At 40.9% G+C, this 24,107-nt stretch overlaps 2 protein-coding genes and 1 long non-coding RNA gene across 12 annotated transcripts in view; 1 reads left to right on the plus strand and 2 right to left on the minus strand.

Annotated features, from left to right (window-relative positions):
* CUNH11orf88 (chromosome unknown C11orf88 homolog) overlaps positions 1 to 7,264 on the minus strand; it is a 20,139-nt gene extending 12,875 nt beyond the window's left edge. Inside the window, exons 1-4 of one of the 3 annotated variants that reach the window (XM_031344945.1) lie at positions 7,213 to 7,264; positions 6,645 to 7,053; positions 5,696 to 5,734; positions 5,000 to 5,070 (exon numbers count right to left, since the gene is read on the minus strand). In XM_031344945.1, coding sequence (XP_031200805.1) covers positions 5,000 to 5,070; positions 5,696 to 5,734; positions 6,645 to 6,870 — 336 coding nt within the window. In that variant the 5' untranslated portion in view covers positions 6,871 to 7,053; positions 7,213 to 7,264. Of the gene's footprint in view, positions 1 to 4,999; positions 5,071 to 5,695; positions 5,735 to 6,644; positions 7,112 to 7,212 lie in introns of those variants that run through there. The other 2 variants (XM_031344943.1, XM_031344944.1) reach the window with 2 other exon arrangements.
* Btg4 (BTG anti-proliferation factor 4) lies at positions 6,784 to 24,107 on the plus strand. Of its 8 annotated transcripts, none has more exons than XM_031344938.1 (6): positions 10,814 to 10,831; positions 17,952 to 18,076; positions 20,968 to 21,166; positions 21,620 to 21,757; positions 22,324 to 22,522; positions 23,610 to 24,107. In XM_031344938.1, the coding sequence occupies exons 3-6, from the start codon at positions 20,994 to 20,996 to the stop codon at positions 23,850 to 23,852; spliced, it is 753 nt and encodes a 250-aa protein (XP_031200798.1). In that variant the 5' UTR covers positions 10,814 to 10,831; positions 17,952 to 18,076; positions 20,968 to 20,993; the 3' UTR covers positions 23,853 to 24,107. The 8 variants fall into 8 exon arrangements, with proteins under 8 accessions (XP_031200802.1, XP_031200795.1, XP_031200801.1 ...); XM_031344936.1 differs by lacking the exons at positions 10,814 to 10,831; positions 17,952 to 18,076 and adding exons at positions 19,550 to 19,692; positions 20,579 to 20,635; XM_031344942.1 differs by lacking the exons at positions 10,814 to 10,831; positions 17,952 to 18,076 and adding an exon at positions 6,784 to 7,042 and having other exon boundaries at positions 21,620 to 21,753; positions 22,368 to 22,522.
* LOC116073207 lies at positions 16,045 to 19,386 on the minus strand. The gene is made up of 2 exons (XR_004111720.1): positions 19,199 to 19,386; positions 16,045 to 16,192 (listed from the first exon to the last, which is right to left on the minus strand). It is a non-coding gene; the product is annotated as an uncharacterized LOC116073207 (long non-coding RNA).

Here is a 24,107-nt window from a genome sequence, read left to right on the forward strand (position 1 = left end):
AAAAAAAAAAAAAAAAAAGCAAAATCCCCACCCATCCCTTATCCCATTTATTTTCTACCATTAAATTACAAATTATAGATGGTGGTAGCAACAGTGCAGAGAGGGTAAGGTAGACTCAGAAAAGCAGAAGTATCCCAAACTAGATTCTGTTTTAATATTTAATGGTGCCACATTCTTTCCCTTGGTATCAAGACCCATGAGATAAAAACACAAGACAGGAGATATGCCTGTGCATTTGGAAGGATCCTTGCAAAAGGTTTTCAACCCAGAAAAATTTCCAGATGAGTCTACATGGGAAGGACTAACTTGGTCTATCACACAGCTGGTAGCACGGTAGGAAGCATAGCTGTGGCCCTGTGTTCAACCTCCAGGATCCCCAAACAACAGTAACAAAATATACCACTGCCAACAGCAGCAGCAAACAACACTGTGTATGCAGTCATCCAGCCAGTAATTAGATTAATTATACAGATTATATGTTCACTGGCTAATATAGACAAATATTTGAATTTCAATATCCAGAAAGACATTGGGTGAAGCAAATGAGACATGACTTCTACCTTTTACGAGTGACAATTATGGAAGGAAAACTATGACCAGGTGCTTTATATAGATTTTATCAATTCTATTAGGTGGATATTTTAAAAATAATTTCTTCTTTACTATTTGATGAAATTGACTATGATAGAGTTCAAATACATTGCTCAAAGTCACATAAGCAGTAAGTGGCTGAGTTAGGCTTCTTTTCCAACCTGTGATCTCCAAAGTTACAGTACCTACAATCTAGTAGGACAGAGAAGCATGGGTAATTGACAGAAGTACAGATCAGAGCCTTCGAAGCAGCACTCTGGGAGAACATTTCTAACTTTCTATTAAGCACTGAGAAGACAGCTGCTCACCCAGCTAGTTTCTAAGTAACCCCTGGGAAAGAAAGCTTTTCAGAAGATGTTATGGGAGCCAAGCCTTGAAGGCAGATGAGGAAGGCATTTTCACGATGAGGAAGTATACTGCAGATGGAAGAAGCAATCTTCAAAACTCAGTGGTTTGGAAAGGTTTCTTCAGTTCTTAACCTTTATTTTGACCTTCAATGCAATTTGTTGTTGTTGTTGTTGTTGTTGTTGTTCCTGTTTTTGATACAGGATCTCACTATGTAGCTGGGAACTTGCTATGTATGTAGACTAGGTTGGTCTTGAATTTATAGATGCCTGCCTGCTTCTGCTTCCCAAGTATAGGTGTTAAGGACATGTTCCACCATACCTGATAGTTTTGTTTTTTGAAATAGTGATCTACTATATATAGTTCAGGCTGATTGACTATAACTCATGAACTTCCTTCCTCTACCTCCTGCAGTGACCCATGTGTCTGAGTTCTCGAAACAAAACTGGAGCTACAAAGGAATGCAGAAAACACACACACACACACACACACACACACACACACACGCATGCGCGCGCACACACACACACACACACACACACACACACACAGAGGGAGGGCGGGGCTTGGATCAGACAGTATGCACTCTAGAAGAGTTGAAGCAGCAGAGAAACTCAGCTTCTTTTATACAGCTGAATGAGGAGGGAGGGTTATTATATAAAACCAAACAAGGAGTCAGGTCTAGCAAATCTTGGTAGGGAGTTCTACTTAGGGGAGAAGTCTCAAGCTGCAAACATCTAGGAGGAGGAATCAGTGAGCTACACTTTCTCAACACCCTGCCAACAAGGACCAGGGGAAGGCTTTGCCATTCCCATGGGTCTGAGGCATTGAGGTCAGCATGTCTACTCTCATATCAAATAATTTACTAGGAACTTCATCTGTTCCCTGAAACCTCCTAAATGGTGGGATTAAAGGGCACTCTTCTATGCCTAGTTTAATGTGTTCTTGTACTGTCATAGACATATATCTAACATAAGGATACATCATAATTGTTGGCTGCCTCCTGTCCTATCTTTGTGGTCCAGCATATTATGCACTACAGGTACTAAGCTGGCTTTCAATAAGTATGTGGAACTGAGTAGTTAAGAAATTAAAGGACACAAGGCATGGAAGCTTGTTCTATGATTACTTATATCTGTTCTACAATTGGTTATATCTTGTCTATAACATTACAGTTCTTTGTAAGTCACATCATTCTTACTGTTTGAAAAAGGCTGATAAAATTGGCTATTAAGTCTGTCTTTAACCTTTATTTCTAACTCCTTCCCAAAATGAAGCACAATGAAAATTGAATTCCAAAAGTACTAAAGCAGTTGAATGGCCTGGAAATCACTACAGTTCAGGCTGACCTCAAATAATGAGTCTTTTTCTGCCTTAGCCTCCCAACTGTTGGGATTATAAGGACAATTCACTGGCTCAAAGGTCTCTCTCTCTCTCTCTCTCTCTCTCTCTCTCTCACACACACACACACACACACACACACACACACACACACACACACACACACACAGAGAGAGAGAGAGAGAGAGAGAGAGAGAGAGAGAGAGAGAGAGAGGTGAATTAAATTTATGGTTTCATGCATGCTAGGCAAGTAAGTACTATCACTGAGATACACTCCCAGCTCTAATGAAAATTAGGCTTAAAAAATCCCTATCAAAGGATCAGAAAGGTATCCCATTGAGTAAAGGCACTTGCCCCAAAGCCTAGTGACCTGAGTTTGATCCCAGGCACCCACATGGTAGAAGGAGAGAACCCACTCCTACAAGCTATGTGTCCTACAAACACACACACACACACACACACACACACACATACACCACAGCACACACATAACATACACATATACACCACATACACACATACATACACACATACACCACAGCATACACATACACCACAGCACACACATACATACATACACACATACACCACAGCACACACATACACACATACACCACAGCACACACATACACACATACACCACAGCACACACATACACACATTCACACATACACCACAGCACACACATACACAATATACAACAGCACACACATACACATATATACCACAACACATACATACACACATACACCACAACACACACATACGTACACACATACATACATACACACATACACCACAGTGCACACATACATACAAATAAATGTGATTTAAAAAATAAAAAGATGATCCCTGTAGAGAGTGAGGGGATAGCTCAGGGGTACAGGCACTAGCCCTGAAATTCTGATAGCCCATTTGATCCTGGAGCTCATTGTTAAGGCCAGATGTAATAGTACCAATGTGGAATCACAGCAAGATGGAGGCAGAGACACAATCTTCTGGAAATTGACCAGTCACCAGCAGCTGAATAGCCAGCAGCAGAAAGAAGAAGGACTTTCAACAAGGTCAAAGCTGAGAACTAACTCCTAAAAATTATCCCGTGGCCTTGACATGTATGGAGTGGGAGATGTGCCCACATGCACTCTCTTACATACAGATATTCTTTTTAAGAACTTTTAAGATTACTGTATAAATATAGAGTATATAATATTCTTTTTGGGGGGCGTTTCAGACAAGATCTGGTACATAATATTCTAAAAAGAGAAGGAAATGCTAATTAATTTAATCACTTAATTTGTTTAAAATAATCACCAGTAATCTTCAAAGTGAATTGTTGTGGCCAGAAGAGTCAAGTGAATTAATCTGTAATTTATGTAGAATTCCCAGTATGCCCTTTAGAGTTTGCCAATATGTTCAGTGATTAAATGCATTAGGCCAAAATAGTCATTCTATCTCTGCCTTGATGGTCAAGGAATAGTTACTGGAATAGAGGTTCTTCATGAACTAAAGTGTTGCTATTAATCATGGCAGTAACTTCGGAGTTAGAAGCTCTAATTGTATCATGTGGCTGCCAAAGAGAGGCTTCAGGACACCCATGTGTTTACTATCAGCTTTTAGTCAAAACAGGGCCAGACGACAGACTCTTGCTTTGGTTCACTTGGTTTTGACCTATTAAGACAACAACTTTACCATTTTAAAAGTATTTTTGTTTGTAGACTATTGTGTATGGTTTGAGGCTTTTTTGATTTTTTTTTTAATTTATATGAGCATACTGTAGCTGTTTCCAGACACACCAGAAGAGGGCATCAGATCCCTTTACAGATGGTTGTGAGCCACCATGTAGTTGCTGGGAATTGGACTCAGGACCTTTGGAAGAGCAGTCAGTGCTCTTAACCACTGAGCCATCTCTCCAGCTTGAGGCTCTTTTGAAAAGTTAGTCTGTTGATTTCTGTTTTTGATATTTCTGTGAGCTTTGGCAGAGATTAAGAATAACCAGCATTTAATAGAATGTAGCTTCTTTCTTTCTTTCTTTCTTTCTTTCTTCCTATCTTTCTTTCTTTTTTTCTTTTTTTTAAAGCACATCCCAGGGCCTTCTATGTGGTAGATAAGAGCCCTGTCAGGGGCTGGAGAGATGGCTTAATCTTCCTGTCTCCATCCCCCATAGCACTGGAGTTTCAATGGCATGCATCTATACCTTTTTGTTTGTTTGTTTGTTTTTAAGAGCTCTGGAGATTATTTTAACACAAGTCCCATCCTTGCATAGCAAGTACCCTTAATCATTGACCACTCTACCAGCACCTAGCCTTAACTTTTGATTCTCTTGCCTCTACTTCTCTACTGGTTGGGAATAAAAGTCTGTGCTACTAGGGCTGGCTTTTTAAAAGATTTGTGTGTGTGTGTCCCCTCGTGCCCACAGAGGATAGAACAAAGCATTAGAACCTCTGAAACTGGAGTTACAGGCAGTAATAAGCCATCTTTTATGGGCACTGGGAACCAAATGAGTCCTTTGAGAGAACGAGCACTCAACAATTGAACCACCTCTCTAGCCCTAAATTCTTAATTTAAAAAAAAAAAAAGAGCTTTTCAAGGCTGAGCTAGCTGAAGTAACACATTTTATTTGCATGTATTTAAAAATAAAATGTCCTCAACAAAAACAAGCAATATTTATCAATGTGATGTAGAAATGTAGTGAGAACCAGAAGAGAATGAAGCACTGGCTCACCATTTGGAGAAACTTGGCTTTCTCTTCAGATTCCTGAATCTTTTGGGCTTTAGCAAAGATAACCGCATCCTCTAGAGAAAATAAAGCCAAATTTAATCTGATATAACTTTGCCATAATTCTTATAGTTTTTACATGCAATTGAATATGGGTAAATAGAGTAGGAAGGGACACAAGTGTCTTGAAACTTTATTTATTTATTTATTTATTTATTTATTTATTTATTTATTTTTCGAGACAGGGTTTCTCTGTATAGCCCTGGCTGTCCTGGAACTCACTCTGTACACCAGGCTGGCCTCCAACTCAGAAATCCGCCCGCCTTTGCCTCCCAAGTGCTGGGATTAAAGGTGTGTGCCACCATTGCATAGCGTCTTGAAACTTTATAATGATTGGTAAATAACTGAAGACTCCATTAATTATTCATGACATCAGGAGCCCTCCCATCCCTTTAGATGATGAGTAAAGCATGAGTGGAGATAAGAAACAGCCTCTAAAGAGAAAGTGCCTGTGGGGCCAGGGATGCTAGAGACAAAGTGCCTGTGGGGCCAGAAAGTTATCTTCTGGGTGAGTGTTTGGGCCCTGAGGTAAGGTGTGGGGTATGCAGCTTAGTTATACCACAGTGTAAATGTATGCCTCTAGGAATTCTAAGATAATCTGGGGAGTCTACCTATAAAAGGGCATTAAAACTTGGTACTTACTGTTGTGATCAAAGGGAAAGGGCTGGACAGAATTTTTCTCTAAGAAATACAAATGGAGAGAAAGTTATTGGAAAATCTGGCATGTACAGTATTTTAATTTTCTATACCTATTAATATTGAATAAGAGCACTTTTTTTACTTTATTAAAATACTGAGTTTATTTCACATGTATATTTTTGTCTCCCTACCATTTCCACATCTGACCACCACTATTACTGTGTCCTATCATAACATTCCATACATATTTAAAACCAAGTAAAAGGTGGAGTTCCATCCTTGAAAACTAACCAGGCATTAGACAACTTCATTTCTGTAATAGTTGATATCTGGCTGTCCTTTTTATAATGCAAAGTGAGAACTTTCCCTACTGTGTTTGATAAATGTTGTCCTGGTTCAGTTACCATGGATAAGAGCACTTTATACATCCTTGGCTGAAGGCTTGTTAGCCAGGGAACGGGGTTCCTAGATTAGACTCTGCCGACAACTTTTTCTTGGGCTTTTAAGTTTGAACTCAAAAATTATGTAAATGCTTTCCTAATCTAAGCACCATTTCCTTAGATTAACCCATCCTCTTTGCCAAATAAAAGAAAGCTATCATTTAAGGGACTCTTAGAATGTATTTTTTTAAAAAAGATTTTCATTTTATTTATATGAGTACACGGGCATCGGATTCCATTACAGATGGTTGTGAGCCACCATGTGGTTGCTGGGAATTGAACTCAGGACCTCTGGAAGAGCAGTCAGTGCTCTTAACCACTGAGCCATCTTTCCAGCTCTAGAATGAAATTTGATATGTAACAATGAGCGGAGAATTGCAGTAGTTTCAGAGTTGTTTATGTATTTGCATATACCTATTACTGCTTGTTTCTGCTTCTTTGTACTTCTCAACTGATTCTTCCACAATTAGACCCGACAGTTTCCCCTTCCAGGAGGCAGCCTTGCTACTCACCACTCACGCGGACTTTAGAGTTCCGCGCCACCGGTAGCCTCTGACTGCTGCCTCGGGTCAGCACCAGCTGAGATTCGGTAGTTGGGTACATGGACGCCCCGAGCCAAAACTGCTTAGCCAAGTTGGCATCCTGCTCAGAGCAGCCGGTGAACACCAGTAATCCAGGGGAGCAGATTTCCTGGGATCCCTTCTTGCTTCTAGGACAGCTTCTGGGCCCCGTTTCCATGGTGACTCAGGACGCTTCCCTTAGCTCTGGCGCCCCGCCCCCACTGGAGAACCGTCGGGTCGGTAACTGCCACCACCGGAATGCCTGTATTTCTTCTTCCGTAGGATCTGAGGTTCCTCGAGGGCTTGAGGCCCATCTGCAGCTGGCTTCTGTCGAGGTCACAGCTTTCGGGGTCAGTCAAGCCTTAAGAGTAAAAGTCTCAACTTTGTGATGTATACAGTCCTGGAGTGTCTTAGATCCTCAGCGTCCCGCGTCCCCTCCTCCCCCAAATAGCCCAATAATGTGAGCTTTAAAGAGCGCCTCCCTCTTTTGGACAAGATTGCCAAGGCTCCGCACTCTTACCTCTGGGGAAGTTCTCAGGTTTGCATTGATACATCTGCATAATGCGCTAGTCTAGAACTGGGCCGAGAGGATACAGCTTTTGTGATTTAAAATCTCTCAAATCTTTTATTAGAGATCTTAGGAAACAAGCTGGTTTTAAATTGTGTTCACTATTCCTACCAAAAGCTGCCTAGAGCGCAATTGCTATCACTTTAAATATGCCTCGTAAAGCTGGCTGAGTTCCCCCGCCCCGTGGAAAATTATGAAAACATTTAACGTACCCTTACAGATTCACGATCATGTGTGAGATGCTTCCCTGGAGATCTTGTCTAGCAACTGACCATTTAATTACTTTAGGGGTTGACTGGAGCAGAGATGGAGATCCTAAAGCCAGTTTTTGGAAAGGAAACGGACACAGTAGCTGAGAATTTCGTGGCGCTTTATTTTTATTTTTATTTTAGAGTGTTATTAATATAGTGTTAGTTTTTAATCACAAGTCAATATAATGACCAAATCAGCTCAGGGATAATTTCTGTTTTCCAATATATCTAAAAATCACCAAAAAATGTACCCCACACATATTGATACATTGTATACTTAGCAGCTAAGGGCTAGTAGATGGTTAAGAATATTTCCCTATGGCTTTGTCCTCACCAAAAAGGCGATGCACAGGAGGCTCAGTCGGAGGAATCGAAGTCTTTTTACCTGGCTGTGTGGTTAGTGATTGGTACTACTAGCAATCAGCTAACTACACTGCCTAGTAACTAGACTCATAGAAAAAAGCATGCAGTCTTTAGTTGGTGCTCTCAGCCATTGGTTGTGACCAGCAAATCGTCAGCCAAGCTGTGGTTGACTCTAGTCGCTGCCTTGGTGATAGCTTTCTCAGAAGTGGAAATCAGGCAGTGAATCAGTGAATCACAGCGCGCAGCAGGAACTGTTCTGGGGGGCTCCTCCTGGCATTTTTTTTTTTTTTTTTAATGTTAAGGCCGATGTATACCGATTCTCATTATACATCACTGAACCGTTTTGCCCTGGCTCGTACACACAGGTAGCCGAACGGTCCCTAAAAGAGGCCGCCGGTCTCCGAGGGTTACTTGCACTTAGACCTCGTGCTCCCGGCCCCTCGCTGACGCATCCTGGCTCCGGCCTCCGCTTTCTGCGGAATCAGTGGGACTGCAGCCGCCGGCTTCTCCTCCCCCGCGGGCGGCGGGTGATGCTGTGCCTTGTTTTGATGGCAGTGGAGTTAGTGATTGTCAGCACCGCACTACAATCAGCTAATTACACTGCCTACAAACCGAGCACCGGGCGCCTGCCACTGCAGCTCCGGAGGGTCGGGCCCCTCGCCCCCTTTCGCCACGGTCGACAGGCGAGGGTGGCGGAGCGAAAGGTGCCTCAGGCTCCCGGGGCCCCTCCACACCCCGCAGGGCCGCGCGCGACCCCAGGTGACCCCCCCCCCAGGCGCCGGGGCCCCCTGTCCCCGCCATACCCCGAGACCCTCCTACTCCGCCCGGACCCCAGGGCATCCGGCCGGAGTCCAGCTTCCCTCACGCCGGGTCTGACCCGCCTCCGACAACTTCTCCACGGCTTCCAGACTCAAGTCTAGAGCCGGTTCTGTCCAGCCCGCGCGCCCCGCAGCTCCTACTGGCCGAGTGACCGTGGCTCTGCGACCAACCGCCCTTGGAACCCCGAGGCCGAGGGGGCGGGGCGAGTGGGGGATGGGCAGCAGAAGCTACCAGAAGGGGCAATGGGCTGGTTCCTGCAGAGCCTCCTGGGAAGGGGCCCGGGAGATGGAGAGACAGATTCTTGAGAAGTTCATCTTCATAGTGTAGTTACTACTATATTGAAGAAAGAAGCACAAAGACCTACATCCATCTCTCCTTTCCTATTGCCCAAGAAGCCCCCAAGCCTCCTCACTGTTGCTCATGCCCATTCTCAGAAACAGCTTCCAGGCGTCTCATCTGGAGCTTTCCTGCAAGAGCAGGCCTGGGTACTCTTACCTGCAGGATTGCCCTTGCCAATACCTGAGTTCTTTCTTAGGACTACCTCTTACAGGACCATACAGTGGAGGTGTGGGCCGCTCTTCTGGTCAAAACATTGAACCAATACCCTTGTTGGTAGGTCAAAGTTGTGGCCTTTATAAGATCAAAGTCACAGTTTTGGTGATCTCACCCACCGTGAGCCTTGAGGACATCTATTCTTGATTCAGGCTTCTGTTTTGTTTAAATATTTGTTACAAATTCAGCACCTAACGGGCATTCGTTTTACTATCCATCAGATAATCTAGGTGATAAAATGTGAACATGTTATTTACTATTCTGGACAGTATGAAGTCGCTAAACTGATAGATTTTCCTAACAGTAAGAAACGCAGGGGTACGGGTGGGGGTGGGAGGTGTGTCAACAAGAGCTAACAGACACCATCGCGGAGAAGGTGAGAGTTCAGGTAGATCCTTGAAGCAAGGGTAGATTTGGACATTAAGAATGAGGCCTGTGGAAGCCTGAGAAGCTGTGTCTTGTGACAGTTACATTTCCCTTGCTTTTACTAGTTTATATCTGATAATGGGGTGCGTGTTTGTGTGTCTTTGGAATAGGAGGCGCTAAGGGGACAGCATTTCTGTGCCATCTTCACTAATATTTCTTCCCTCTAGTTTATCCTCTTTTCCTTTAATTAATGAGCCCAGAGAGGATATACAATATTCTCTGATTGCAAGCTTTGTGGAATTCAGTAGGAAGTAGTCGTCCCAGACTGTGGTTTTCATATATGCTGTAAAATACCCATTTGTATTGATCCAAAAGTCTTGCAGTTTACAAAGGGAAATTTCTTAGCTATACACTGATACCTGTAAGCCCAGCAAATGGTCTTGTAGATGCCACTAATTACATGAATACAAGTCAGACACCAGGAACATTCAACACAAATACCAAAGGCAAACCATTAAAACCCAAGAACTCCCCAAGAATAAACTTGTGTATATTTTAACATTATCTTTGAAAGTAAAAGACAATGTTTTTTTCCTTCAGAATCATTGTCTTATGAAGACTTACGTGAAAGGAAAGTGAAGTAGAAAATGCCAGATAATTGTAAAATTAACTTATGAAAGACATTTTGAAATAACTCTATCTTGTATTCAGTCTTCCTGTATTTGGGAAAGGCATAATGCTTTCTACAAAAAGTCATTTAAATGCTCAAATATAAATAAAACTAGTAGAAATAGCCTCCACCCCATCAACACTATGAAGAGCTATAAGTTTTAGGAGGACATCATTACAAAATCATTTATTTTGCATTTTGTTCAATTTTACTCTGCATAATGCTTCCACTTAGCTCAGGTTTTTTTCTCTATTAGTTGCATCTTAAATATCTTACCTGAGTATTATTGCTGCCATCCAAAGCTATCATTGCATAAGCTGCCTTGAAATTTAGACTGTAAATTTTTTTCCTCAACGATAAAAAGTAAAATGATGATAAAAAATGTGTGTGCCCTAGTTCTGTTAGAAAGCAACAATAGAAAAGAATGCCTGTTCTTAGGGTTGCTGTTGATTCCGCCCACAGTTACTAGAGAAACTCCAAGGATCTTATTGCGTCTGCTGGTCATGCCTAGGCATGTCTAGAGACCAGGGAGACTCATGTTTTAATCTAAGTAAGAATGCCTGTGGTGTGGTTAAAATGCCCAAACGGACGATTCCATTTGGTGAGATAGATCCAGGAAGGCATCTTAAATTAGAGGGATCTATTAAGGAGTTTACTGCTTTAATTTCTGGGCTTTTGTTGATCTGGGAGATGGGGTAGGACCTTTGAGGAGATGGGTTGATAATATTGACTGGAAGGAAACCAAGAAGGGTGTCAAAACCAAGAACTTCCTATGTGAATCTGACAAATTTATCTTGGCTTAATTTATGACTCCTGTATAAAAGGCTAGTGAGAGATGATTTCCTCCTGTTAGCCCACACAAGCTCTTCAGCTCTACAAGTTCTCTTTGTTTTCAGACAGGGACTCAGTTAGCTCAGGCTGGCCTTGAGCTCTTGTTCTTCTTGATACCACCTCCCAATTGCAGGCTCTTTCTGCAGCATTTGAAGGTTCTTCTTAGGGAGGAAGGAGTGAAGGGCATTAATTAGAAAGCAGTGGTCTTTAGCAGCTTCCTTTAAAAGATTTCAAAAATGTATACTTTCCTAGGAAATAAAACCATGATTTGTTTTTTTTTTTTTTTTGTGCAGACTATCAAATATCAGATGACCATATTAATATTCATGATAGTATGCTTAGGAACTAATGTATAAGTTGAAGCAAGGCTAAGTTGAAGTCAATTTAGCCTTTGAATAATTACAAATCAATGAATCCAGCAGCTTCATACCTCTGGTTTCATCTCAATGACCTCTCATTAGGAAGCAGTCTCAATTAGCTTCTTGTTTATATTTACCAATTAACCCATAGTGTTGCTTCCAGTATCACATGTTAATTTATTTCTTTTAGGAACAATCTAACAAAAATAGCTTCCTAAGTAAGGTTGATAGAGCGTTTACTCCAGAAACAATTCTTGTGTATTTCCTATCTCTAGGGAACAACAGTCTCCAGGGATGTGATTTAATTGGTGGGATAGACTGTTTGTTTGCATAGATAATTAAGATAGTTAAATTATGTTAATAATACTAACACATCATAATGCTAATATGTAAATTATTATGTTAATGCATAAATTGCTTAGATAGTATATTTATATCACATAAAATATATTGAATGTCTAAGTACTTAGATTGCTAAGTGCTTAGGAAATCTTGAATTCTAGTGCTGTTATTGTCAACATTTGGGGAAAATATAAGAAAAAGCACCAAAATATGGGACAAAAAGAGGGCTATATAGAAAAAAACAGCATTAACTAGATTATAGTAGGAGGTAGGCATGGAAGACTAGGAATGTTAGCATAGGGAGTTTAATATCATTCTGGCTCTTGGAGCGCCCCTGATGTCTACAAAGTGTATGTTGTTTTATGGAGATTAAAGTATCAGGGATTGTAGAGGAGGCCAAGTTTCACTGTAGGAGATGATTTTTAACAAGCCTAGATATGGAGTGATAGAGGAAATACAGAATAAGTAAGAGATTTTGTGAAAGAAAATGTATAGGATTTGGTGGCTGATTAACAGTTTAACAAGGTCAGCTGCCAACTCCCAGGGACAAGTTTGAGGAGCTGAGTGGAACACAGAGTCAGAGGATGTTTATAAAGAGTTTGGGTCTAAGCAAGGCTGGGTTTTCTTCGTTGTAATGAAGGTAAGTATTTAAGCTGGAATTCTGGAAAGAAGTCAGGCTTAAGAAGAGGGATTAGCAGTTTTCTGAAACTGTGAAAATTAAAGTCAAAGAGTTGAACAAAGTCCACGAAGGGTGTGGTAGCTTATTCTTGCTTGTTATAGTTCATTCAGGAAGGATGAAGTAGGTGACCAACAGTGGAATGCCCTCCCCTCCTTTTTAATCCTGAAATTGAACCCAGGTACATGCTCAGTAAGATGGTCTTCAAGGTGTATATAGTCAGATGAACTTCCCTGGCTATAGACTGGCTCCTGCCACTTTCAGCAGATCTCAGGTAGATTTCCTGGTTTGTAAAAGTAACTTTGGAGTTTCAAGACAGCTAGCTGGTTGTCTGAATGCACTGCTGAGGAGTTCTTTTTCCTTAAGAGGTCTAGTGTGTGTTCTTAAGTCTGTCAACTAATTTATTTCCAAGACTGAAATCAGTATCCGTCTTTCTCAGAGGTCTCACTTTGTGCACACTTATTCATTGCAGTTGTTTTTACTGCCCTCAATGAACACTTAAGCCTTTTTGATTCCTGTATGGAATGTGCATATAGTTTAACAATCATACAACTCATTTCTCTATTTCCTCTATTTTCTCTATTTCCACTCATAACGTGTATCTCAAGGACTTCATTGTGTTTACATTTAGCTGAATCTGCGTTGTCTTCTCCCCTCTTAGCCCATCATGTTTAAAGCTCAGGCTTACCTCCAGGGTAAATATCCCAAGGTGCCTTTAGCTTATCTTCTTTCTTTTTCTTCTTCTCTATTTTCTTTTGAACTCAATATATTCAGTTTATAGTTAGTATCTTGCATTAATAAAAATATCAATCACCATATTTTTCACTACATGATTAAGACAACATTCAGTGTTGTCACACATACAGGCACAGTTGTTACATTAGTATACAGTGTGTGCACAAACAGTCCCTCAGACTCTGAATTACTTTTACTGTACTGTCTTGGTTTGTAACTTACAACTTGGAAATTACTTTCCAACAATTATTGGAATTTCTTTAGCTGCAGTTTGAATTCAATGAAATTAGGTTTATATAGAGAGTATAAAATACACTCATTGTTTTATGAAATAATGCTTCTTATTTTGTTACCCGAGATAAACTTTCACTGATAGTAAGTTTTGCTAAAACAGCCATATCCCCCTATTCTCATTAGCTGGGACATGCATTTGCAAATGAATACATGAGTCTAGAACTATAACTTACAATTTAAGGAATGGATGTTAAAAAAACTAAACAGGAGCCAGATATGGTGGCACATGTCTAACATCTCAATACTCAGGAGGCAGAGACAGGCAGATCTCTGTGAGTTCCAAGCCAGCCTGGTCTCCATAGTAAGATGTAGGCCATTCAGGGCTATACAGTGAGACTCTGTCTCAAAAAATTAAGTAGAACTGATTATAATCCTGTTCATTATTTCATTAATCCATCAGATTTAATGCTCAGTTTAGGTATTTTTGAAATTACTTTTCTGAAGTAAAATACTTGAATACACATATTTACTGAGGTGCTATACATTATAGACAAGATGCGATACACAATCAACCCAGGTGCCCATCAGTGGATGATCAGAAAATTAAAATGTAGTTAGCTATAAAGAATGAAACCATGGCATTTGAAGGGAAATGGATGGGAATATCATGTTATGTGAAATAAGCTAGACACAGAAAGACATGTTATAACTAAAAAAGAAAGACCTGAGAGAACAAGGTAGTTTATGAGGTGTGGGAAGGGTAAAAGCCTTCAGTGAAACACACTGATTTGTTCAATATGCTTTAATAATTATAGTAAAGTTCACAGCCCTGTCTTAAACTACTATAATCATAAATAAATTCATTTTATAAAGTTTAATTAACATCAAGAACATGTAGGACCAAATCAAGTTTCACTTCTTAATAAAAGATTTTTTAAAAATTATTTTGATGTGTGTGTGTGTGTGTGTGTGTGTGTGTGTGTGGTGTGTAAGTGCCGCATGTGTGGGGGTGCTTCGGGAGGGTAGACTACATCCAGACCTCTTAGAGCAGGGGTTACAGGTAGTTGTGAGCTGCCCAACAACACGGGTGCTGGGGACTGAACTTGGGTCCTCTGCAAGAGCAGCAAGCACTCTTAACTACTGACTCATGATGCATTTTAGGGTTTGACTAGACCTTGTCAATCAGGTTAAGTTCAGTATTTTAATATGGAGAAATTGAGTTTTGGAAACTTCTTTGCACAGACTGTGTGTTCTACTCCATTTGACTCACAGAACACAAAGGAAAATATATCTTTCATAATCACAGGTATAACACAGAGGAAGATGTATCTTCCATTTCACCCCAATCTTTCTGATCATTGTCATTTAAATAGCCTGGAACCCCCTTTCCCCGTGTTCTGTGGCACCCTACCCAGCTTAGCCCTCTTATCCAAACCCCTGAGGTCAGAACTCCAGGATTATGTTCTATGGCTAAATCAGCTGACATTTTAAAAGAGAATTCCTTAAAAGACAGTATCTTAAGCAAGGGAATGGATGTCTTATAATGGGAACTTTAGACATTACACATGAATAATAGACAGGTTTTTTTTGTCCTTTAAATTTTAGCACTTTCTAGCTAAGTGAGGTTAAAACTGGGCATGGTAGTCCATGCCTGTTGTCTTAGTATTTTGGAGGCTAAAGATAAGATTGCTGCAATTTGAGGCTAGCCTGATCTACATAGTAAGTACTGAACCAGTCAGGGCTACACAAGGAGACAATTTCAAATGAAAACAAACAAAAATCACAAAATCTGGCAACCAAACAATAAATTAAGAGATTTTCTTAGGTTGTTCCACGTTGGATCTAAGATTTTATATCTCTTCTTTATAAAATTATTTAAAATCACATTTATATGTGTGGGCATACATAAACTATAGCACACATGTCATGTGGAAGGAAGAGGAAATTATGGTAGGTGATTCTCTACGTCTACCATGTGGGTCCTGGGCAACTTAGGTTGTCAGGCTTGGTGACAGGTGGCCTTACTTACTGAGCCATGTCGTTATCCTCCTCATATCCTTTCAATAGACTGGACAGTTAGTTGGAAATTCAGTTTTAATCTTTTGTTTTGTTTTGTTTTTTTTTGTTTGTTTTTGGTTTTTTTGAGACAGGGTTTCTTTGTGTAGCCCTGGCTGTCCTGGAACTCACTCTGTAGACCAGGCTGGCCTCGTATTTTGTTTTGCCCTGACTTTACTGAACTCCTTGTTTCAATAGTTTCTTGGTTACTAAGAACTTGGAACCATTTTGTGAGTATCCCATTTTAAAAACACTGTACTTAAACAATATCTTGTGCATATGGTGGTTTTCCTTCTCTAGATTACAAATCTCTTGAAAGGGAAGGTTGAGTTTTGTGTTCTGCTTGGCCCACTCGACACACAGCAATGTCTAATGTTGGTGGGTGGCCAGTAGCAAACCAGCCAGTGTTAGGGAAGCAGAAGAGGCACATGTCGCGCATGTGAGGGAAGAAACAGAGGTCGGGGGTTTGAAGTCATAAGTAACTGAAGGAAGCATTGGGTAATGTTTACTCTCTACTTGATTGTTCTTTCCTGAAATATAAGTACATTATTATTATATGATTCTATTCACACCTTCCAAGGCCTGCTTGGACCTGTTCAGAAAATAATGTTAGGGGAGGGCTCAAAACCTCAGCAGCGCCTGTGCTCCACCAACTCAGTGTAGCCGAACAGCATGTCATCTGGGAAGGAGAAAGCAGAAAGGAGTTATTAAGCACGTGGCAGCACTAGTTCAATAATGCAAACAGAAGGCATTTTCAAAGGAAAAGAGTGTTTGTTAATGTCTGTGTTGCCTTGAGCTAAGAAGCAAGTTCTAGCTCAGCAATGTGCAGTGAGTCTCAAGTTTTAGTTTTGCCGTTTCTAACACGATTAAAAACGCAAATGTTAGCCTGGTAAATGGCAAGAGAAGTTGAGAATAATTCATGTGAATTATTATACTAATCTCAAGGCATTTGGGGGTAATTCACTATGTAAGATGAAGTTCAGGATCTCCCTGACAGTAGCAAGGAGATATCGGTGTTAATGACCTTCCTGTGCTGCTCGGTACACCAGAGGGGAGCCTTGAGAATCTTGGTGTTAAGTACTGGCATCTCTTCAATTTTATTCCAATGAACTGAGCACCTGGGAAAGCTGTTGCTGTTATTGATGCATGATGTTCTGCTATTGGTCTCCATATAATTTGAATTTCTGGAACTTTGGCTATGCTATCAACTTCGGGAAACAGTGACCCACTTCACTGCGTTGAGTTGGAGTTTTCAGATATTAACAGCCATAGGGATGTAGAAGCATTGAACTTATTTTACCCATCTGTAAAGGGGGAACACACTGTATCAAATATGAAAGGTCTTATCTACATTTTTTTTTTTTTGGTGTGGAAACGAATGAAGTAATCACTAAATTAAATAAAAAAAAACTAATGTGAAGGTTTTACTTATTTCCAGTTCAATCACAGTGCCAGGGGATAGGAGGCAGTCTTCAGTATTTTTAAGGTGATTCCAAAGCATAGCCATTTGAGAGCCTTTACCATTGAGTAAAGAATGAGAAATATATTGTGGATGACTGAAATAAGCAAGCTACTGAGAGAGTGGAAGATCATAGAAGGCCCCGTTTTACTTTTGCTTTGTTTTCATATGTTCTGGACATGGTAGACATAAATACTGAACTGAATTAACCTTGATTTGATCTTATAGGTAGACATTCTTAGATGACAAGGTACTCAGCCATCTATCTCAGCGGTCCGTCAATCTCAATGGTCCCTGTGTATCTCAGTGGTCCCTATGTATCTCAGTGGGTCCTTCTATCATTTACGTTTTCACACCTCTCATATATCAAGTATATTTTAACATGTAGGACAATCCCAAACATCTGTGTTATATCTTAATCCACCACTGCTGAGTTTGCCACTCATGCCATGCCCATATTCCAGGAGCTATCTAGACCCATATTCTATTACCACTAGTCATGACGTATTTATTCCAGCCAGAATGTGAGTATATAGACCCAAATTTCACTTTATACTCTGCTTCTTCAGATTATGCCTAGTACCAAATGTCTGAGACTGAGTTCTGTAAGAACCAACTCTGACTTGGGAGTTGTAGGTGAGAAGCTTTAGAGAAGTGAAAAATACAGGGTTGGGTAGACAAACTCCGTCAGTGACCAAGTGGTATCAGGGGTCCTGTCCTGTCTTCTGGGGAAACCATAGAGATACAACTCTGGCCCTTCAGAGTTGTTGCCAATTGAACCAAAGGAGTCGACTTTCATAAACATTGAAGAGAGTAGGCAGCTTAGGTTGTGCACCAGCGATCTTGAACCTAAGCAGGGCAAAGCTCTCAAGTCTTCCTGAACAGATTGCTATGTGTTGTGGAAAGTGGGATTACTTAGAACAAGAGGGCCACCGCTGGTTAAAATTCCTTCTCTTTTGTGATACTACCACTCTCTTAGCAGAGTAAGAGAACATTGATGGATTTGAAAAGTAACTGGTGAGATCTTCATTTTACTCCCAACTCTTTCCACTGTATATGACTGGATCAATATGCTTGAAGAGAAAGAAACAGCAATTGGAAGAGGTAATGCCCAAGGCTTTGTCCAAGCCGTTGCTGGATCTTACTCTGTTCACCTGGTATCTTGGAAGGCACCGGTGGCATTCTTATTAACTGCACAAATGAGCCAAAAGCGATAATCACTTAAAAAACAAAATCTTGACTCACTGTAGCAGTAATCCAAGTTTATCACGGGCACAGGAAATATGGCTCATTGGTTAAGTACTTGGCTAGCACTCGCGGCTCTGCACTTCAGATCAATCAGTTAACCAACACAGTGAAATACGATAGCATAGTTGCAGTATGAAGTTTTCTGTTCTACCTAACCGATGCAGTATTAAAAGAGAACAGAATAAGATAAGTATAAAATCATCTGTAGTCGTTCTTAAGACAGGCTGCCACTTTGGGCATTTTATGCCAGGTGGTGGTCCATGTAATACTGAACACACAAATCTCTATAAAAACATAGTCAAGTTGCTGGCAGACACAATAATGTCTAAAACAGTGATAGAGTATTTACTGAGTCTCAGGTGTTGCTCTAAGCATTTCACACTTAAATTCACACTTAATCTTCATGATAAGCCCCCGAGTGGGCACTGTCATTTTCTCCTTTGTGTACATGAGGCAATGGAGGGGTAGAGTGGTGGACTCACCTGCTAAAGTCAAGCCCTGGAGGACTGGTTTTCAAACCCACAATACTGATTTTATATCTGCTTTGTATCTTCCTTTTACCTGTTCTTCTATACTGCCCTCCTGAGGGCTTCTGGCCAGGTATATTAGTTACCTACTGCAATCTTGAACAACCCTGTGGAACTGCATTTAAACCTCATACTCACTGATAGGAAACTGAAAATTATGAAGATTTGAAACCAGTTGTCACGATTATGAGGACAAGGAGGGTTTTGCTTTATGGTCTCTCTCTCTCTCTCTCTCTCTCTCTCTCTCTCTCTCTCTCTCTCTTTCTCTCTCTCTCTCTCTCCCTCCCTCTATCTCCCTCTATCTCCCTCTTTCTTCCCTCTCTCCTTCCTTCCTCCCTTTCTTGTTTTATTATTGAGGTAAAACTCATTATGTAGGACAGCTGCTTCCTGAATTCAAGATCCTCCATCCCAGCCTTTTGGAAAGCTGCAGCTTCAGGTGTGTCACACTCACCACACTCAGATAACAGATTGTGGGTTGATGAGCTTCAAATTCCCAAGTTATCAACATTCTGTTGGAAGAGAAAGACTAGACAAAACTAGCAGCATCTCTGACAAAAGACGACTTGCAAAGGCGGTGTGAGGGAGTGGTGTGATGTTGGAGCCAGCAAGGGGAAGGCCACCTGATGCTGTATCCAAGGGGTTCAGGGCAAGGCAGGCAGCTGTCCCATTCTGGTCCTTCTCAGTTGACACACCTGGAGCATTGTGAGCAAATACTTTAACAGAGGGTGCGAGTCTGTCACACAGTGTGATGCGCACCCATATGTGAGCTTGCCACACTACACTTTCTGAGCAGTACATCCACAGGAAGACACAGCACACCAAAGAGCTCACAGTTAGAATATTCCCTTGTGGTAGAAGATTACTTGCCAATCTGTATAATTCCAGTGTTGAAGACTTAAGTTGAGTAGGCACAACATCAAAGTGATGGATTTATCTCCTTATAAGGTCTGGCTGTTATTTGGAGCTTTTTGGATATGAAATAGGTTTTTTGGTTGGAGAGTCAGTTCTTTTCCACTGTTGAAGAAACTGGCCACAATTGTGGGTTACACACACACACACACACACACACACACACACACACACACACTCACACTCCTGTGAAGTTGGATATGAAGAATCATCTGGAGGAACTGGTTAAATATTGAGTAGTAGGTCATACCTTGCCTTTAGAAGACCACTTAAGTAGACCTGAGGTTAATGTCTAAGAGTCTGATTTTTGAACAAGCAGATCAGTAAGCTCTAACCAGGAGCCTACTAACTTACTCCTTGGGAATGATTGAGAATCAACTTGTCTGCTCATTCTACAAATGAACATTTGATAAAAAAAATTAACAAAAAACAGTATGTAGTCAACATAAGGATGGGTAACAAAATATTGGCTTAGATTTAAAAAAATACAAGAATAAATTCTTTACTATGTTGACAAAGATGAAATTATTGGAGAGTATAGTATATAGAAAGGGAGAAGACTAGATATTTGCTATTTGCCATAAGTTTTTACAAATTATTAGCAAAACAGAACAAATAAATCCATTTTGAAAATCTTTAAACACTTTAGAGAACAGTCTAAAATTGCCCTGAGGGAATCAGATGAGTCCTTGGAAAAGCTGTGTGATTATTCTAGTGGATAGCACTTGTGTGGGGTGAGTAACCAGTCAGCCTTAACCGCTAGGCATATATGGAGTAGCCCCAAACCTCACCAAACAGGTGTGGGTAAGAGTTGGCAACAAGCAGTGTAGCTTGCTCTCCCAACTTTGGGCCACTTTTTGTAGAGACCAGAGAAATCTTGCTAGCAAGTGTAATGTGTTTTTATTAATCTTTTACTGTACAGTTTTGTAAGCCACATTTTCCAACGGTGGTCTTCTGAAGCCTGAATATTTGACTCTGTGTAAGTATGTTCTTAAAAGGTGGCTGCTGGCATGCTCCACTCTCCACATTGGCAGCTTGGTATTTATGTCGCATCTTGATTGGTGAAGTGCTTTAAACTTTAGAAACATTGCTTCTCTTTTAGAAAAGTGCGAAAACAGGGAGGCTGAAGATGTATTTTGTTGTGTTGATATTTTTAGTTTACTGGGGACTCCCCCCATCCCTCTCATCCCCTAAAAAAAAACCGATTTAAGTTTAAGGCATATAAAATCTCCAGCTAGTAATTAACAATTGCTGCTAAGTTAAACCTTGGCTCCTCTGTGATCCCATCTTGCTTTCTCCCTATGGCTTCAGGTCTCTAAACAGACTGCTTTGGAATCATGAGAGACGAAATTGCAACGGCAGTTTTTTTTGTCACAAGATTGGTGAAAAAGCACGAGAAACTGAGTACACAACAGATAGAAACCTTTGCACTAAAGCTGATGACCGTCTTGTTTGAAAAATACAGAGGTCACTGGCATCCTGACTGCCCTTCCAAGGGGCAGGCTTTTAGGTGAGAGCTCATGTGGCCAGGGGAGGGAGGAATCAGTCACCATTAGCCTCTGCAGGGAACACAACAGCTTGTGTTGTCTGTCTCCAAGTAAGGGGCCTTTGATAAGCTTCTATTAATTTGTTTGAACATGGCTTTGAGGAAGTGTGATAGATGATGTATAGTGAACTCTACAGACCTGTGTAACTAGGTGCATTAGAGAGTTTCTCATTTGTTTGCCAAAAAAGATAGACTGTGAACATCTGGTGACCTAACAATGTGATCTAATGTCATAACACCCATTCTGAGTTGCTGTAGCAAAAGCTAATGCAGTTTTACTTTCGTTTGTAAGCATGCAGGGTAGAGGAGGATAAAAAGGTGCGTGTAGAGGGTAGAGCAAGAGCTGATGTGTGATTTCCTGCTGAAATACTCACCAACAGGCCTTGTTTGCCCTTTCTTGCTTTATATCCTCCTCAGGTGTATCAGGATAAACAACAATGAGAATAAAGACCCTGTTTTAGAAAGGGCTTGTTCTGAGAGTAATGTGAATTTTTTTCATCTGGGACTTCCGAAGGAGATGACCATATGGGTGGATCCCTATGAGGTGTGCTGTAGGTGAGTACATTTGTGGTTTTATGCTTGGTGCTCGCAGAAACCTTAGGTGGCTTAGCCAGATCTGTGTACCTTTATGAAAGATGATGCCCAAAGCACTGGCTTAGCAACAAGGACACTATTTGATCATGGTTTCAGATGCAAACTTTCACTAGCCAACACACATTTCCATTAGGGATGGTTGACTTGGCAAGCACAGAGGCACTGCCGTGTATTTGCAGTATGACTTGGGTCATTGCAGCCTCTTGCATACTGCGGATTTACAATTTTCGGTACTGTAGGAAGCATCCAGAAGTCAGAGGAATCTTCTAACACAGTAGGCAATTCGGTCCATTAATTGACCCAAAAGAAACAAAAAGGGTTTTGTTTTGTTTTGCTTTTGCTTTTTTTTTTTTTTTCTGACCAAATAAAGGATGTGGTTGCAGAATATGCTCCCTGACCGTACCGTCATAGGAGCTTCAGGTTCTAATATCATTCAGTATGCATTTTTAAAGAGCTAGGACCTTTAAAATAGAGATCAAATTTGTGAGAAGTTGAATCTCTAATGAATATTTTCTTTTCCTACTTAGGTATGGTGAGAGAAAGCATCCCTTTACAATTGCTTCTTTTAAAGGTAGATGGGAGAACTGGGAATTGGCTCAGCACATCAGCTGTGCAGTTAACAGAGCCACGGGAGACTGCTCTTCTGGCACATCGTCTGATGAGGAAAGCTGCGGCAAGGAGGCCCAAGTCATTCCCAAAGTGAACAACCCAAAGAGCGTCTACCAGGTTGTGTGCAGCACTGTGTGCAGCATTGTGTGCAGGATACCTTATCTCTATTCTAGAACATTCTAAGAGGAGCAGACACAGGGAAATGATAAAGATAAGTCCTCTTCCTGACGTCAGTATTTTGGCAGAATCTTTTCTGTCTCCCTACCCCTTGACTATTTTCACCATGTAGCTGAGTTCTTGAACGTGACATGTTTTGTTGCCCTGTTTCTCCACAGAGCACTTAAAAGCAGTTGGGTTTCCTTCTACATTAACTTCAGGTTCAATTGTATTATTTAGTGGGGTTACTATTATTATTATTTTTTAAGTTTGAGATTCCCTAAATAGCCCAGGCTGTCCTGCAATTTATGCTCCTCCTGCTTCTCACCTGCTTGAGTTCTGTGATTAAAGGTGTGCGGCTCCTCACTCAGTTTAGTAGGCTTTATTAATCAAAATGAACCTAGCGTGATAGATGCCTACTTAGATGCTGAGCCCAGTTTTCAGTCCCATCTGGTTACCTTTTCTTTTTGAGAGATAGTCTCACTAATTTCCCCAAGAAGGCCATAAGCTTTTTATCGTCCTTCCTCAGCTTTCCAAATAGCTTACGTTAAAGGCTTTCCTATAACACAGCTTAAATGTTTTTAGTTTGATTAGGAATTCATTTTAGGTGCTAGAAAAGTGGCTGAGTAGTTCAGGGAACGGGCTACTCTTTCAGAGGACCCAGGCTCCTCCCAGCGCCCACTTTTGTGGTTTATAACCAACTGTAACTCCAGTCATGGGGGATCTGACACCCTCTTCTGGGTTCTGCTGGCCTCAATGAGCACCAGGCATGCACATGGTATAGCTACATACTCCAAACACATAAAAGTAAAAAAAAAATCATCTTGTTAAAAGATAGATAAAAATTAATGATGATCCTCAAGGCATATAAAATGCTGGAAATCTCATGTAGGGATTGTTTACTTTGATTTCTTAGTCTGCAATCCCTGTGCTTTCAAGGGGCTTAACCTCTGAGAAGTGGGCTTGTAGTCTCAAGAGCTGCCTATTAGTCCAGTGACCTTCATAAATTGTTTTTTTTTTTCCTGTCTTTTTTTTTTCTCCTTCCCAGGTTGAACACTTCAAACCATCCTTGCAGCCGTGGTTTTGCCTCCCCCGTAGAAAGCATTTGGCAGATGGTCGTGGGTGCCTCCTGGGGGCTGCTTACCACCCAGTGCCCAAGAGCTCTAAGTGGTGCAGGCCTGCTGGGCGCCGGGTAGACAGGTATCATTGGGTCAACGCACAGTTGTTCAGTGGTCAGACAGCACCAAGCGAGCCTGGAGAAGAGGCCGTGTCTTCCCTAAAGCAAAAATGAGGCTAAAGCCAAGAAATGCCCTCAGTAGAAAAAACTGACTGCTTCAGGAATGGAAGCACCCAGGCCATCCCTGCACACAGATCATCACTTGTCTTTTAACTCCATTTAATTCTTACTTAACTTTATGTAAAATTTTATGAATACTAGTGAATATAGGTGCCTAGTAAAGTGATAGAAGGAGATGTTGCCGATGATAAAATAAAATGAACTATAGGAAGGAAGACTTGAAATAAATACTCTTGTGTTTTTAACAAA

Source organism: Mastomys coucha, unplaced genomic scaffold (assembly GCF_008632895.1).
Source record: "Mastomys coucha isolate ucsf_1 unplaced genomic scaffold, UCSF_Mcou_1 pScaffold23, whole genome shotgun sequence".
Taxonomy (NCBI): Eukaryota; Metazoa; Chordata; class Mammalia; order Rodentia; family Muridae; genus Mastomys; species Mastomys coucha.

Bases quoted from the DNA above. Each gene is read 5' to 3' on its own strand.
- Btg4 (XM_031344935.1), top strand. From the start codon at position 20,994: ATGAGAGACGAAATTGCAACGGCAGTTTTTTTTGTCACAAGATTGGTG. The intron at 21,167-21,619 runs GTGAGAGCTCAT...TATCCTCCTCAG, and splicing joins TCCAAGGGGCAGGCTTTTAG to GTGTATCAGGATAAACAACA. The intron at 21,758-22,323 runs GTGAGTACATTT...TTTCCTACTTAG, and splicing joins CCCTATGAGGTGTGCTGTAG to GTATGGTGAGAGAAAGCATC.